The 16005-nt window shown below is 43.5% G+C and overlaps 1 protein-coding gene across 2 annotated transcripts in view; it reads left to right on the top strand.

Moving 5' to 3' along the window:
- The first annotated feature begins 1724 nt into the window (after nt 1–1724).
- The window catches only part of acap2a (ArfGAP with coiled-coil, ankyrin repeat and PH domains 2a), a 70652-nt gene continuing 56371 nt past the window's right edge, over nt 1725–16005 (top strand). The window contains exons 1-6 of one of the 2 annotated variants that reach the window (XM_083541081.1): nt 1725–1921; nt 12214–12271; nt 15205–15324; nt 15697–15750; nt 15846–15904; nt 15996–16005. The exon at nt 15996–16005 is cut by the window's right edge and continues 174 nt beyond it. In XM_083541081.1, coding sequence (XP_083397207.1) covers nt 1869–1921; nt 12214–12271; nt 15205–15324; nt 15697–15750; nt 15846–15904; nt 15996–16005 — 354 coding nt within the window. In that variant the 5' untranslated portion in view covers nt 1725–1868. The remainder of the gene's footprint in view (nt 1922–12213; nt 12272–15204; nt 15325–15696; nt 15751–15845; nt 15905–15995) is intronic. The other variant, XM_083541080.1, reaches the window with a different exon arrangement.

The raw sequence follows: 16005 nt of genomic DNA, 5'->3' as shown, positions 1-16005 counted from the left end.
GGCACCGCTCGGAGAGAAGCGAGGCTGCTAAAAGCAGGAGTGGGCCGCATCTAAAGCGTGCTTATCACTCAAAAGTGTGTCACTGAATTTCCAGTCATTTGGTTTATATTTAATACATTGTTTTTTACGCATATTACTAAAGAAAATTATATTATCAGAAAAACTGATGGTTCTATTTGAGTTTCATCCACATTATCTAATAAATTATTTAAGATATGCCAAAAGTCAACACTGGATCTCTTAGATAAATCTTTATTTCAGGTGAACTGGATTTGATCTGGATTTTTTTGTCCACACATCACAACAGTTTGAATGCAGCCAGAGATGATTACATTCTCCACAAGTTCTTCTTAAGGATCTTTGAGGGTGACAATCTTTAATAGGTACATCTATGCAGTTTCAAACACCCCAATTATTAATTTAGCATAAACAAATTATTCAATAAGGAATCATTTTTTTCTAAAAATTCAGCAAAAAGAAGTGTGTTTTTGTGGCTGTTATTATATCCATATATATTACCTAAAATGAAAATACTACATAAAAAATCCATAAATTCAATAATTAAAATTATCCATCTTCCTGAATCATGAACTACATATTTTTTTTATACATTTTCCCGGTGTGACAAGCTCATCTGAGGTAAAAATCTGAGGTAATTGAAACAAGATGAGCTCATCTGAGGTGAAAATCTGAAATAATTCTGTGAGGTAACAGAAATGTGAGATGAGCTAATCTGAGTTAAAAGTCTGAGGTAAATGAAGCAGGATGAGATCATCTGAAGTAAAAATCTGAGATCATTATCTGAGAATTATTTAGAACGGAAATGTGTGATGAGCTAATCTGAGATAAATGAAACAAGATAGGTTAATCTGAGGTCAAAATCTGAGGTAAATAAAACAAGATGAGCTAATCCCAGGTGCAAATCTGAGATCATTCTCTGAGGTAACAGAAATGTGTGACAAAATAATCTAAAGGTTATTATCTGAGGTAAAAATCTGAGCTCATTATCTGAGGTACCATAGGAATGTGTGACAAGCTAATCTAAGGTAAAGATCTGAGGTAAATGAAACAAGATGAGCTCATCTGAGATCACTCTGTGAGGTAACAGAAATGTGTGATGAGCTAATCTTAGGTAAAAATCTGAGGTAAATGAAAGATGAGCTCATCTAAAGGTAAAAATCTTAGGTGAATGTTTGAGGTAATTCAATGCGAGATGAGCTAATTTTAGGTAAATTCTGAGGTAATTGTCCGAGGGAATGGAAACTTGATGAAGTCATCTAAGGTTAATTCTGAGGTAATTATCTAATATAGGGGAAACAAGATGAGCTGAAATATATTTTGGGTAAAATAATAATAATATACGTTGGAATTAAATTTGATTTCTAGTTAAATTTTTTTTAAATCATATAAAATCACTAGCATCGTCGCTGATACATTAGCGTTAGCCTGCTGGTTAGAGACGATTAGCCACACGCTAACGCATGTGAGGCTGGAGGGTGGGTTTTATGGGATATGTAGTTTTTTAACCTGTAACTGAACTACACTCAGAGACCAGAAAATCTCATTAAAACTCGCTTGTTTGGGAATGTAGATATAACCCGATACTGTTACAGTCAAACATATTAATAACAAACAATTAAATAAATAACAAAAATTATTAATTATAACAATATATTTATTGTATGTGTAAAATGAATGTAGTTCATTTCCGGTGTCGGCGTGATGTCACTTCCCCTGATCTCACCGCTTATGATAATAATAATTACTCGCGCCTGAACATCACAACCTTCTATGTGTCTCATCTGCTTCCTCCTGCAGCACAACACAAAGCATTATAATTATAATAAATACATTATTAAAAGATCATCATGATCATGAAGGTGGATTTTGAGGAGTGTTTGAAAGACTCGCCCCGTTTCCGGTAGGTAATGTACAATCGTGTGTGTGTGTGTGTGTGTGTGTGTGTGTGAGTAAGAGACAGCTTTACTGAGTGATGGAGTGAGGGACATAGTCTTCGTTACCTTTCCGAAATACAAGACGTGTGTGTGTGTGTGTGTGTGTGTGTGTGTGTCTGTTTGTGTATATATGTATATGTGTGTGTGTATATGTATATGTGTGTGTGTATATGTATATGTGTGTGTGTATATGTATATGTGTGTGTGTGTGTGTGTAATGTCCACTTCTATACACACTGTACCACTGTCAGTCTCCTACTAGAGTATATCCCACTGCCTGCACTTGGTAGAGGGTGTGTAGAGGTTGTGTTGTGTAGAGGGTGTGTAGAGGTTGTGTTGTGTAGAGGGTGTGTAGAGGTTGTGTTGTAAAGGGTGTATAAAGGATGTGTTGTGTACAGGATGTCTGGAGGGTGTGTAGAGGTTGTGTTGTGTAGAGGGTGTGTAGAGGTTGTGTTGTGTAGAGGGTGTGTAGAGGTTGTGTTGTAAAGGGTGTATAAAGGATGTGTTGTGTACAGGATGTCTGGAGGGTGTGTAGAGGTTGTGTTGTGTAGAGGGTGTGTAGAGGTTGTGTTGTGTAGAGGGTGTGTAGAGGTTGTGTTGTGTAGAGGGTGTGTAGAGGTTGTGTTGTGTACAGGATGTCTGGAGGGTGTGTAGAGGTTGTGTTGTGTAGAGGTTGTGTAGAGGTTGTGTTGTAAAGGTGTATAAAGGATGTGTTGTGTACAGGATGTCTGGAGGGTGTGTAGAGGTTGTGTTGTGTAGAGGGTGTGTAGAGGTTGTGTTATGTAGAGGGTGTGTAGAGGTTGTGTTGTAAAGGGTGTATAAAGGATGTGTTGTGTACAGGATGTCTGGAGGGTGTGTAGAGGTTGTGTTGTGTAGAGGGTGTGTAGAGGTTGTGTTATGTAGAGGGTGTGTAGAGGTTGTGTTGTAAAGGGTGTATAAAGGATGTGTTGTGTACAGGATGTCTGGAGGGTGTGTAGAGGTTGTGTTGTGTAGAGGGTGTGTAGAGGTTGTGTTGTGTAGAGGGTGTGTAGAGGTTGTGTTGTGTAGAGGGTGTGTAGAGGTTGTGTTGTGTACAGGATGTCTGGAGGGTGTGTAGAGGTTGTGTTGTGTAGAGGTTGTGTTGTGTAGAGGGTGTGTAGAGGTTGTGTTGTAAAGGTGTATAAAGGATGTGTTGTGTACAGGATGTCTGGAGGGTGTGTAGAGGTTGTGTTGTGTAGAGGGTGTGTAGAGGTTGTGTTATGTAGAGGGTGTGTAGAGGTTGTGTTGTAAAGGGTGTATAAAGGATGTGTTGTGTACAGGATGTCTGGAGGGTGTGTAGAGGTTGTGTTGTGTAGAGGGTGTGCAGAGGTTGTGTTGTGTAGAGGGTGTGTAGAGGTTGTGTTGTGTAGAGGGTGTGTAGAGGTTGTGTTGTGTAGAGGGTGTGTAGAGGTTGTGTTGTGTAGAGGGTGTGTAGAGGTTGTGTTGTAAAGGGTGTATAAAGGATGTGTTGTGTACAGGATGTCTGGAGGGTGTGTAGAGGTTGTGTTGTGTAGAGGGTGTGTAGAGGTTGTGTTGTGTAGAGGGTGTGTAGAGGTTGTGTTGTGTAGAGGGTGTGTAGAGGTTGTGTTGTGTACAGGATGTCTGGAGGGTGTGTAGAGGTTGTGTTGTGTAGAGGTTGTGTAGAGGTTGTGTTGTAAAGGTGTATAAAGGATGTGTTGTGTACAGGATGTCTGGAGGGTGTGTAGAGGTTGTGTTGTGTAGAGGTTGTGTTATGTAGAGGGTGTGTAGAGGTTGTGTTGTAAAGGGTGTATAAAGGATGTGTTGTGTACAGGATGTCTGGAGGGTGTGTAGAGGTTGTGTTGTGTAGAGGGTGTGTAGAGGTTGTGTTATGTAGAGGGTGTGTAGAGGTTGTGTTGTAAAGGGTGTATAAAGGATGTGTTGTGTACAGGATGTCTGGAGGGTGTGTAGAGGTTGTGTTGTGTAGAGGGTGTGTAGAGGTTGTGTTATGTAGAGGGTGTGTAGAGGTTGTGTTGTGTAGAGGGTGTGTAGAGGTTGTGTTGTGTAGAGGGTGTGTAGAGGTTGTGTTGTAAAGGGTGTATAAAGGATGTGTTGTGTACAGGATGTCTGGAGGGTGTGTAGAGGTTGTGTTGTGTAGAGGGTGTGTAGAGGTTGTGTTGTGTAGAGGGTGTGTAGAGGTTGTGTTGTGTACAGGATGTCTGGAGGGTGTGTAGAGGTTGTGTTGTGTAGAGGTTGTGTTGTGTAGAGGGTGTGTAGAGGTTGTGTTGTAAAGGTGTATAAAGGATGTGTTGTGTACAGGATGTCTGGAGGGTGTGTAGAGGTTGTGTTGTGTAGAGGGTGTGTAGAGGTTGTGTTATGTAGAGGGTGTGTAGAGGTTGTGTTGTAAAGGGTGTATAAAGGATGTGTTGTGTACAGGATGTCTGGAGGGTGTGTAGAGGTTGTGTTGTGTAGAGGGTGTGTAGAGGTTGTGTTGTGTAGAGGTTGTGTTGTGTAGAGGGTGTGTAGAGGTTGTGTTGTGTACAGGATGTCTGGAGGGTGTGTAGAGGTTGTGTTGTGTAGAGGTTGTGTTGTGTAGAGGGTGTGTAGAGGTTGTGTTGTAAAGGTGTATAAAGGATGTGTTGTGTACAGGATGTCTGGAGGGTGTGTAGAGGTTGTGTTGTGTAGAGGGTGTGTAGAGGTTGTGTTGTGTAGAGGGTGTGTAGAGGTTGTGTTGTGTAGAGGGTGTGTAGAGGTTGTGTTGTGTACAGGATGTCTGGAGGGTGTGTAGAGGTTGTGTTGTGTAGAGGTTGTGTAGAGGTTGTGTTGTAAAGGTGTATAAAGGATGTGTTGTGTACAGGATGTCTGGAGGGTGTGTAGAGGTTGTGTTGTGTAGAGGGTGTGTAGAGGTTGTGTTATGTAGAGGGTGTGTAGAGGTTGTGTTGTAAAGGGTGTATAAAGGATGTGTTGTGTACAGGATGTCTGGAGGGTGTGTAGAGGTTGTGTTGTGTAGAGGGTGTGTAGAGGTTGTGTTATGTAGAGGGTGTGTAGAGGTTGTGTTGTAAAGGGTGTATAAAGGATGTGTTGTGTACAGGATGTCTGGAGGGTGTGTAGAGGTTGTGTTGTGTAGAGGGTGTGTAGAGGTTGTGTTGTGTAGAGGGTGTGTAGAGGTTGTGTTGTGTAGAGGGTGTGTAGAGGTTGTGTTGTGTACAGGATGTCTGGAGGGTGTGTAGAGGTTGTGTTGTGTAGAGGTTGTGTTGTGTAGAGGGTGTGTAGAGGTTGTGTTGTAAAGGTGTATAAAGGATGTGTTGTGTACAGGATGTCTGGAGGGTGTGTAGAGGTTGTGTTGTGTAGAGGGTGTGTAGAGGTTGTGTTATGTAGAGGGTGTGTAGAGGTTGTGTTGTAAAGGGTGTATAAAGGATGTGTTGTGTACAGGATGTCTGGAGGGTGTGTAGAGGTTGTGTTGTGTAGAGGGTGTGCAGAGGTTGTGTTGTGTAGAGGGTGTGTAGAGGTTGTGTTGTGTAGAGGGTGTGTAGAGGTTGTGTTGTGTAGAGGGTGTGTAGAGGTTGTGTTGTGTAGAGGGTGTGTAGAGGTTGTGTTGTAAAGGGTGTATAAAGGATGTGTTGTGTACAGGATGTCTGGAGGGTGTGTAGAGGTTGTGTTGTGTAGAGGGTGTGTAGAGGTTGTGTTGTGTAGAGGGTGTGTAGAGGTTGTGTTGTGTAGAGGGTGTGTAGAGGTTGTGTTGTGTACAGGATGTCTGGAGGGTGTGTAGAGGTTGTGTTGTGTAGAGGTTGTGTAGAGGTTGTGTTGTAAAGGTGTATAAAGGATGTGTTGTGTACAGGATGTCTGGAGGGTGTGTAGAGGTTGTGTTGTGTAGAGGTTGTGTTATGTAGAGGGTGTGTAGAGGTTGTGTTGTAAAGGGTGTATAAAGGATGTGTTGTGTACAGGATGTCTGGAGGGTGTGTAGAGGTTGTGTTGTGTAGAGGGTGTGTAGAGGTTGTGTTATGTAGAGGGTGTGTAGAGGTTGTGTTGTAAAGGGTGTATAAAGGATGTGTTGTGTACAGGATGTCTGGAGGGTGTGTAGAGGTTGTGTTGTGTAGAGGGTGTGTAGAGGTTGTGTTATGTAGAGGGTGTGTAGAGGTTGTGTTGTGTAGAGGGTGTGTAGAGGTTGTGTTGTGTAGAGGGTGTGTAGAGGTTGTGTTGTAAAGGGTGTATAAAGGATGTGTTGTGTACAGGATGTCTGGAGGGTGTGTAGAGGTTGTGTTGTGTAGAGGGTGTGTAGAGGTTGTGTTGTGTAGAGGGTGTGTAGAGGTTGTGTTGTGTACAGGATGTCTGGAGGGTGTGTAGAGGTTGTGTTGTGTAGAGGTTGTGTTGTGTAGAGGGTGTGTAGAGGTTGTGTTGTAAAGGTGTATAAAGGATGTGTTGTGTACAGGATGTCTGGAGGGTGTGTAGAGGTTGTGTTGTGTAGAGGGTGTGTAGAGGTTGTGTTATGTAGAGGGTGTGTAGAGGTTGTGTTGTAAAGGGTGTATAAAGGATGTGTTGTGTACAGGATGTCTGGAGGGTGTGTAGAGGTTGTGTTGTGTAGAGGGTGTGTAGAGGTTGTGTTGTGTAGAGGTTGTGTTGTGTAGAGGGTGTGTAGAGGTTGTGTTGTGTACAGGATGTCTGGAGGGTGTGTAGAGGTTGTGTTGTGTAGAGGTTGTGTTGTGTAGAGGGTGTGTAGAGGTTGTGTTGTAAAGGTGTATAAAGGATGTGTTGTGTACAGGATGTCTGGAGGGTGTGTAGAGGTTGTGTTGTGTAGAGGGTGTGTAGAGGTTGTGTTGTGTAGAGGGTGTGTAGAGGTTGTGTTGTAAAGGGTGTATAAAGGATGTGTTGTGTACAGGATGTCTGGAGGGTGTGTAGAGGTTGTGTTGTGTAGAGGGTGTGGAGGTTGTGTTGTGTAGAGGGTGTGTAGAGGTTGTGTTGTGTAGAGGGTGTGTAGAGGTTGTGTTGTGTACAGGATGTCTGGAGGGTGTGTAGAGGTTGTGTTGTGTAGAGGTTGTGTTGTGTAGAGGTTGTGTAGAGGTTGTGTTGTAAAGGTGTATAAAGGATGTGTTGTGTACAGGATGTCTGGAGGGTGTGTAGAGGTTGTGTTGTGTAGAGGGTGTGTAGAGGTTGTGTTATGTAGAGGGTGTGTAGAGGTTGTGTTGTAAAGGGTGTATAAAGGATGTGTTGTGTACAGGATGTCTGGAGGGTGTGTAGAGGTTGTGTTGTGTAGAGGGTGTGTAGAGGTTGTGTTGTGTAGAGGGTGTGTAGAGGTTGTGTTGTGTAGAGGGTGTGTAGAGGTTGTGTTGTGTACAGGATGTCTGGAGGGTGTGTAGAGGTTGTGTTGTGTAGAGGGTGTGTAGAGGTTGTGTTGTGTGGAGGGTGTGTAGAGGTTGTGTTGTAAAGGGTGTATAAAGGATGTGTTGTGTACAGGATGTCTGGAGGGTGTGTAGAGGTTGGTTTGTGTAGAGGGTGTGTAGAGGTTGTGTTGTGTAGAGGGTGTGTAGAGGTTGTGTTGTGTAGAGGGTGTGTAGAGGTTGTGTTGTGTACAGGATGTCTGGAGGGTGTGTAGAGGTTGTGTTGTGTAGAGGGTGTGTAGAGGTTGTGTTGTGTAGAGGGTGTGTAGAGGTTGTGTTGTAAAGGTGTATAAAGGATGTGTTGTGTACAGGATGTCTGGAGGGTGTGTAGAGGTTGTGTTGTGTAGAGGGTGTGTAGAGGTTGTGTTATGTAGAGGGTGTGTAGAGGTTGTGTTGTAAAGGGTGTATAAAGGATGTGTTGTGTACAGGATGTCTGGAGGGTGTGTAGAGGTTGTGTTGTGTAGAGGGTGTGTAGAGGTTGTGTTGTGTAGAGGGTGTGTAGAGGTTGTGTTGTGTAGAGGGTGTGTAGAGGTTGTGTTGTGTACAGGATGTCTGGAGGGTGTGTAGAGGTTGTGTTGTGTAGAGGTTGTGTTGTGTAGAGGGTGTGTAGAGGTTGTGTTATGTAGAGGGTGTATAAAGGTTGTGTTGTGTACAGGATGTCTGGATGGTGTGTAGAGTTTGTGTTGTGTAGAGGGTGTGTAGAGGTTTTGTTATGTAGAGGGTGTATAAAGGTTGTGTTGTGTACAGGATGTCTGGAGGGTGTGTAGAGTTTGTGTTGTTTAGAGGTCGTGTGGTGGGTGTGTTGTGTAGAGGGTGTTATTAGGACATTGTGTTATTTAGAGGGTGTGTTGTGTAGAGGGTTTATGAAGGTTGTGTAGATGGTGGGTTGTGTAGAGGGTGTTATTAGGACATTGTATTATTTAGGGGGTGTGTTATTTAGAGGGTGTTATTGGGACATTGTGTTATTTGGGGGGGTGTTATTTAGAGGGTGTGTTGTGTAGAGGGTATATGAAGGTTGAGTACAGGGTGTGTTGTGTAGAGGGTGTTATTAGGACATTGTATTATTTAGGGGGTGTGTTATTTATAGGGTGTGTTGTGTAAAGGGGTATATGAAGGTTGTGTAGATGGTGGGTTGTGTAGAGGGTGTTATTAGGACATTGTATTATTTAGGGGGTGTGTTATTTAGAGGGTGTGTTGTGTAGAGGGTGTTATTAGGACATTGTGTTATTTAGAGGGTGTGTTGTGTAGAGGGTATATGAAGGTTGTGTAGATGGTGGGTTGTGTAGAGGGTGTTATTAGGACATTGTATTATTTAGAGGGTGTTATTGGGACATTGTGTTATTTAGGGGGTGTGTTAGTTAAAGGGTGTGTTGTGTAGAGACTGTTATTAGGACATTGTGTTATTTAGAGGGTGTGTTGTGTAGAGGGTATATGAAGGTTGAGTACAGGGTGTGTTGTGTAGAGGGTGTTATTAGGACATTGTATTATTTAGGGGGTGTGTTATTTAGAGGGTGTGTTGTGTAGAGGGTGTTATTAGGACATTGTGTTATTTAGAGGGTGTGTTGTGTAGAGGGTATATGAAGGTTGTGTAGATGGTGGGTTGTGTAGAGGGTGTTATTAGGACATTGTATTATTTAGAGGGTGTTATTGGGACATTGTGTTATTTAGGGGGTGTGTTAGTTAAAGGGTGTGTTGTGTAGAGACTGTTATTAGGACATTGTGTTATTTAGAGGGTGTGTTGTGTAGAGGGTATATGAAGGTTGAGTACAGGGTGTGTTGTGTAGAGGGTGTTATTAGGACATTGTATTATTTAGGGGGTGTGTTATTTATAGGGTGTGTTGTGTAGAGGGTGTTATTAGGACATTGTGTTATGTAGGGGGTTATTTATAGGGTGTATTTATAGGGTGTGTTGTGTAAAGGGGTATATGAAGGTTGTGTAGATGGTGGGTTGTGTAGAGGGTGTTATTAGGACATTGTATTATTTAGGGGGGGTGTTATTTAGAGGGTGTGTTGTGTAGAGGGTGTTATTAGGACATTGTGTTATTTAGGGGTGTGTTGGGTATGTTGTGTAAAGGGGTATATGAAGGTTGTGTAGATGGTGGGTTGTGTAGAGGGTGTTATTAGGACATTGTATTATTTAGGGGGGTGTTATTTAGAGGGTGTGTTGTGTAGATGGTGTTATTAGGACATTGTGTTATTTAGGGGGTGTGTTATTTAAAGGGTGTGTTGTGTAGAGGCTGTTATTAGGACATTGTGTTATTTAGAGGGTGTGTTGTGTAGAGGGTGTGTTGTGTAGAGGGTATATGAAGGTTGAGTACAGGGTGTGTTGTGTAGATGGTGTTATTAGGACATTGTGTTATTTAGGGGGTGTGTTATTTAAAGGGTGTGTTGTGTAGAGGCTGTTATTAGGACATTGTGTTATTTAGGGGCCGTGTTATTTAGAGGCCGTGTTATTTAGGGGCCGTTTTATTTAGGGGCCGTTTTATTTAGGGGCCGTGTTATTTAGGGGCCGTGTTATTTAGGGGCCGTGTTATTTAGAGGCCGTTTTATTTAGGGGCCGTTTTATTTAGGGGCCGTTTTATTTAGGGGCCGTGTTATTTAGGGGCCGTGTTATTTAGGGGCCGTGTTATTTAGGGGCCGTTTTATTTAGGGAAAGTTTTATTTAGGGGCCGTGTTATTTAGGGGAAGTTTTATTTAGGGGCCGTGTTATTTAGGGGCCGTGTTATTTAGGGACCGTGTTATTTAGGGGCCGTTTTATTTAGGGGCCGTGTTATTTAGGGGCCGTGTTATTTAGGGGCCGTGTTATTCAGGGGCCGTGTTATTCAGGGGCCGTTTTATTTAGGGGAAGTTTTATTTAGGGGCCGTGTTATTCAGGGGCCGTGTTATTCAGGGGCCGTGTTATTCAGGGGCCGTGTTATTCAGGGGCCGTGTTATTCAGGGACCGTGTTATTCAGAGGGCGTGTTATTTAGGGGCGTTTTATTTAGGGGCCATGTTATTTAGGGGAAGTTTTATTTAGAGGCTGTGTTATTTAGGGGCCGTTTTATTTAGGGGCCGTGTTATTCAGGGGCCGTGTTATTTAGGGGCCGTGTTATTTAGGGGCCGTTTTATTTAGGGGCCGTTTTATTTAAGGGCCGTTTTATTTAAGGGCCGTTTTATTTAAGGGCCGTTTTATTTAGGGGCCGTGTTATTCAGGGGCCGTGTTATTCAGGGGCCGTGTTATTCAGGGGCCGTGTTATTTAGGGGCCGTGTTATTTAGGGGCCGTTTTATTTAGGGGCCGTTTTATTTAAGGGCCGTTTTATTTAAGGGCCGTTTTATTTAAGGGCCGTTTTATTTAGGGGCCGTGTTATTCAGGGGCCGTGTTATTCAGGGGCCGTGTTATTCAGGGGCCTTTTTATTTATTCAGGGGTGTTATTTAGAGGGCGTGTTATTTAGAGGGCGTGTTATTTAGAGGGCGTGTTATTTAGGGGCCGTGTTATTTAGGGGCCGTGTTATTTAGGGGCCGTTTTATTTAGGGGCCGTGTTATTTAGGGGCCGTGTTATTCAGGGGCCGTGTTATTCAGGGGCCGTTTTATTCAGGGGAAGTTTTATTTAGGGGCCGTGTTATTTAGGGGCTGTGTTATTCAGAGGGCGTGTTATTCAGGGGCCGTGTTATTCAGAGGGCGTGTTATTCAGGGGCCGTGTTATTTAGAGAGCGTGTTATTCAGGGGCCGTGTTATTTAGAGGGCGTGTTATTCAGGGGCCGTGTTATTTAGGGGCCGTGTTATTTAGAGAGCGTGTTATTCAGGGGCCGTGTTATTTAGAGGGCGTGTTATTCAGGGGGCGTGTTATTTAGAGGGCGTGTTATTTAGGGGCCGTGTTATTCAGGGGGCGTGTTATTTAGGGGGCGTGTTATTCAGGGGGCGTGTTATTTAGAGGGCGTGTTATTTAGGGGCCGTGTTATTCAGGGGCCGTTTTATTTAGAGGGCGTGTTATTTAGAGGGCGTGTTATTCAGGGGGCGTGTTATTTAGAGGGCGTGTTATTCAGGGGGCGTGTTATTTAGAGGGCGTGTTATTTAGGGGCCGTGTTATTCAGGGGCTGTGTTATTTAGAGAGGGTGTTGTGCAGAAGGTGCATGAAAGTTGAGTAATGGCTGTGTTGTGTAGAGGCTGGTGACATGGATGATGATTGAGATAGTGGTGATGATGGTGTTGATGTTATAATAATAGTGGTGGTGATGATGATGGAGACAGTGGTGATGATGATGGAGATAGTGGTGATGATGGTGTTGATGTTTATAATTATGGTGGTGGTGTTGTTGATGTGGATAATGATGGAGACAGTGGTGATGATGATGGAGATAGTGGTGATGATGGTGTTGATGTTTATAATTATGATGGTGGTGTTGATGTGGATAATGATGGAGACAGTGGTGATGATGATGGAGACAGTGGGGATGATGGTGGTGTTGATGTGGATGATGATGGAGATAGTGGTGGTGATGATGATGATGGTGTTGATGTTTATAATGATGGTGGTGGTGATGTGGATGATGATGGAGATAGTGGTGGTGATGATGGAGATAGTGGTGATGGTGATGTTTATATTAGTGGTGGTAGTGAGGGTGGTGTTGATGTGGATGATGATGGAGATAGTGGTGGTGATTACGGAGATAGTGGTGTTGATGTTGATGTTTATAGTGATGGTGGTGTTGATGTGGATGATGGAGATAGTGGTGATGATGATGATGATGATAATGGTGGTGTTGATGTTTATAATGATGCTGATGGTGGTGATGGTGTTAATGTGGGTGATGGTGGAGATGGTGATGATGATGATGATAATGGTGGTGTTGATGTTTATAATGATGATGGTGATGGTGTTAATGTGGGTGATGGTGGAGATGGTGATGATGATGTTGATGTGCAGTGCTGCTGTAGAAGACGTTGAGGGAGATGTTGGAGAGCTGGAGTCTAAACTGGACAAGGTGAGTGTTGATGTTGATGAATGACACTGTAATCTGTATTAGTTCTCATTGCTTAGTGTTTAAATCTTTATTCAACCTCCTCAGCTTCATTCTCAGAGTTTATCTTCAATTCATGTTTATTTGTGTTGAGCTTTTAACAATGAACATTGTCTCAGAGCAGCTTTACACAGATAATGTGGTGAGTTTGTGTGGTTAAGTGTGAGTTTGTCCCTGATGAACAAGTCGGTGGAGACTGTGGTGAAGGAAAAACTCCACGAGATGCAGAAGGAAGAAACCTAAGAGCGGATCCAGACACAAGAGGGAACCTCATCCTCATCTGGGTTCCACCGAATGTCTATTTATTACAGATAAACGATGTTGAGGTGCAGTGATGGAGATCAGAAGAAACTGTAGTCCTGAGTCAGTGTAGCAGACTGTAGATATTAACTACAGTCCAAATCCATCCTCAAATCTCCTGTTCTTACTCTGGAATTTCATGGAACCACCCAAGGCGTTAATGAGAAATCGTCCCAGAGAGCAAAGAGTGGCCTCCAAATGAAGAGAACCTCATCCAGAGGCAGACCTGGACGAAGTGGGAGGAGCAGGAACAGTGATCACTGGAACCTCAGGAGCATGTTTAACGAGAGAGAGAGAGAGAGAGAGAGAGAGAGAGAGAGAGAGAGAGAGAGAGAGAGAGAAGAGGGGTGAGAGAGAGAGAGCGAGAGAGAGAGAGAGAGAGAGAGAGAGAGAAGAGGGGTGAGAGAGAGAGAGAGAGTGAGAGAAAGAAAGAGAGAGAGAGAGAGAGAGAGAAGAGAGAGAGAGAGAGAAGAGGGGTGAGAGAGAGAGAGAGAGAGAGAGAGAGAGAAAGAAAGAGAGAGAGAGTGAGAGAAAGAAAGAGAGAGAGAGAGAGAGAGAGAGAGAGAGAGAGAAGAGGGTGACAGGAAGAGAAGGATATGGATTATTAAGTCTCGTGATTGTTGTATGAAAGTTAAGTCACTGTGCAGTTTGGACTCTGGTAAGATTCACTCTGGCAGCAGAACTAAAAGGGAGAAGCAGAAGGAAACACAGACATGAGGATCTCTGGGATAAGAGACGACCCACCACACCACCATCAACAAACCTGAGTGAACGTGTGAGAGTGAGGAGACGACAGCATCCAAATATCCCAGTTCACCAAACACTCCATATCCATGATCCCTCCAGATCTGCTCCTTTACCTCACAAACACCTACTGACTAAAGACTCCACTAAATAAATATGTGTTCAGCCTCGACTTGAACACTGAGACTGTGTCTGAGTCCCGAACACTGATTGGAAGGTTGTTCCATAACTGTGGGGTTTATAAGAGAAACATCTGCCCCCTGCTGGAATCTTCATTATTTGAGGAACCAACAAATAGCCTGCACCTTTTGATCTAAGTAGGCGTGGAGGATCATCCTGGTACAGAAGTTCACTCAGATACTGCGGCGTGAGAGCGTTAAGTGCTTTATACGTCAGTAGTAGTATTTTATAATCAGTGTGAGATGTAATTGGGAGCAGTGTAGATGATTAAAACAGGGCTGATGTGATCATATTTTCTAGATCTAGTGAGGACTCTTGCTGCTGCATTCTGAACTAACTGAAGCTTATTTCTGCACTTACTCCAACACTTTTAATTGGGGCAGACTTTAATAGGCATGTAGGTGAAGGGAGAAGAAACTCTTCCTCAGTAAATAAGCGGCTGATGTTCCTCTGATTTCTCCTCTGTTTTCACTCCAGCTTCACTTTGGGATTGTTCTCTGGGGAAACACATCTGCTGAAATGTCAGATTCTTCTTTAACTCTTCTACTTTCTGTATCTTCTGCTCTGCATTCAGGTTCTTCAGCTTCTCCTGATGTTTTGTCTCGTAGTTCCGTCTTAGATTGTATTCATTAATTACAGTCACAATTCACTCCACTAATAACACACACGTGTTTTCCGCCAGGGTCAGTAAACATCTACTCAGAGTCACATTGGTTTTCAGAATCCACTTTCTCTTGGCCATTGTGAGAGGCTTCACAATAACTTCACAAAATCAAAGACAACGGGTCCATCTGTAGCTCCCATCCAAACATACGGCTCATAAAAACAACAACTTCTGACCAATAAGTTCTAATTACAGGACAATTCCATAATAAGTGGGTGTAGTCTCCCATTTCCACATAATGTATTTAGGGTGTAGTTTCTTACATTTAACACATAATGGTGAATTATCTGAGTCAGACTTGCTGTAATATGCAATCTATGCTCAATCCTGAGCTGAATATCTTATCTGCCTGACTCCAGATCAGTTCCCATTCCTCCTCTGTGACGGCCAATTGTAACTCCCTCTCCCATAGTCTTTGAAGCTCCTTGGTGGTGAACACATTATAATAAGAAGAAGGAGGATCATAGGGTAAAGAAGGGTGCACAGAGGTGGACTATGTTCTATGTAGAAACCTGATGGTGTTGGCAGGGGACAGTGTAGCTAGACAGCATTGGATGGTGGTCTGTAGGATGGTTTTGGAGGTGAAGAAGAAGAGGAGGAGAGTGAGGACTGAAAGAAGAATAAGATGGTGAAAGCTGAAGGAGGAAGAGTGTAGTGTGAGGTTCAGGGAAGAGGTCAGACAGCAGTTCGGTGGTGGTGAAGAGGTGCTGCATGATGAACCGAGCTAGCTTTGTGCATTGTTATGGTGGAACAGGTTTGGGTCTCATAGTTCAAGTGAAGGGACAATTTCATGACTCCATAGAAGTCCTACACAATTGTGTGCCTCCAACAGTTTGTGAGAAGAAGCACAAAGGGGTGGGAAAGTCTGCTGTTCCAATGCTTTTGGCTTCATAGTGCATAATGTGTAACCACTCATTACACACAAACAACCCTGAGGTGCAGGTGTGTGTGTGTGTGTGTGTGTGTGTGTGTGTGTGTGTGTGTGTGTGTGTGTGTGTGTGTGTTACAGTTAGTGAAGCTGAGTATTGGGATGATTGATGCCGGTCGAGTTTACAGTCACGCTAACAGACAGTTCATTAGCGGGATCAGAGATTTAGCACTGCAGTCCAGCAGAGACGACGTCATCGGGGTGAGACGCTTCAGTACACACACACACACACACACACACACACACACACACACACACTGGCCACACACTGGTGTCCAATTCCTATTGGAGGTGTGCAGTACACTCACACAGCACCCCCTGGTGTCCAATTTCTTATGGAGGAGTGCAGCACACACACACACACACACACACACACACACACACACACACACACACACAAAGAAATGACAGAGTATCAGTGTGTTTATCAGGAACTCTATACAGTGCTGTGCTAGCATGCTAACTCAACTGTATGCTAACCTGTACACTTTGATGCTAATTAACTAGCTGGCTAACATGTGAACACTGATTTATTTCCCGTCCTTGCACATCGTCTCTGTTTCTTCTCCTCAGTCCAGTTTAGCTGCGTTTGCTGAGACACTGCAGGAGATGAACAACTACCACACAGTGAGTGTGTTTCCTGTCCTCTACACTGCAGGATTGTGTGTGTGTGTGTGTGTGAATACAGATACAGAACACACTTCTCTGTATTTTCCCTGTAGATCTTATTTGACCAGGCCCAGCGATCAGTGCGATCTCAGCTTCAGACCTTCGTGAAGGAGTGAGTGATGATGATGATTTTCTCCTGGTTAAATGAGAAGAGTGTGAGAGTTTAAGTTCAGGACCATGGGGATGTGTTTTTTTATTGTCAGGGATCTGAGG

This window comes from Silurus aristotelis (assembly GCF_946808225.1).
Source record: "Silurus aristotelis genome assembly, chromosome: 5".
NCBI classification, from domain to species: Eukaryota; Metazoa; Chordata; class Actinopteri; order Siluriformes; family Siluridae; genus Silurus; species Silurus aristotelis.
Note: the sequence above shows the minus strand (reverse complement) of the source record. Positions and strands in the feature narration are given on the sequence as shown.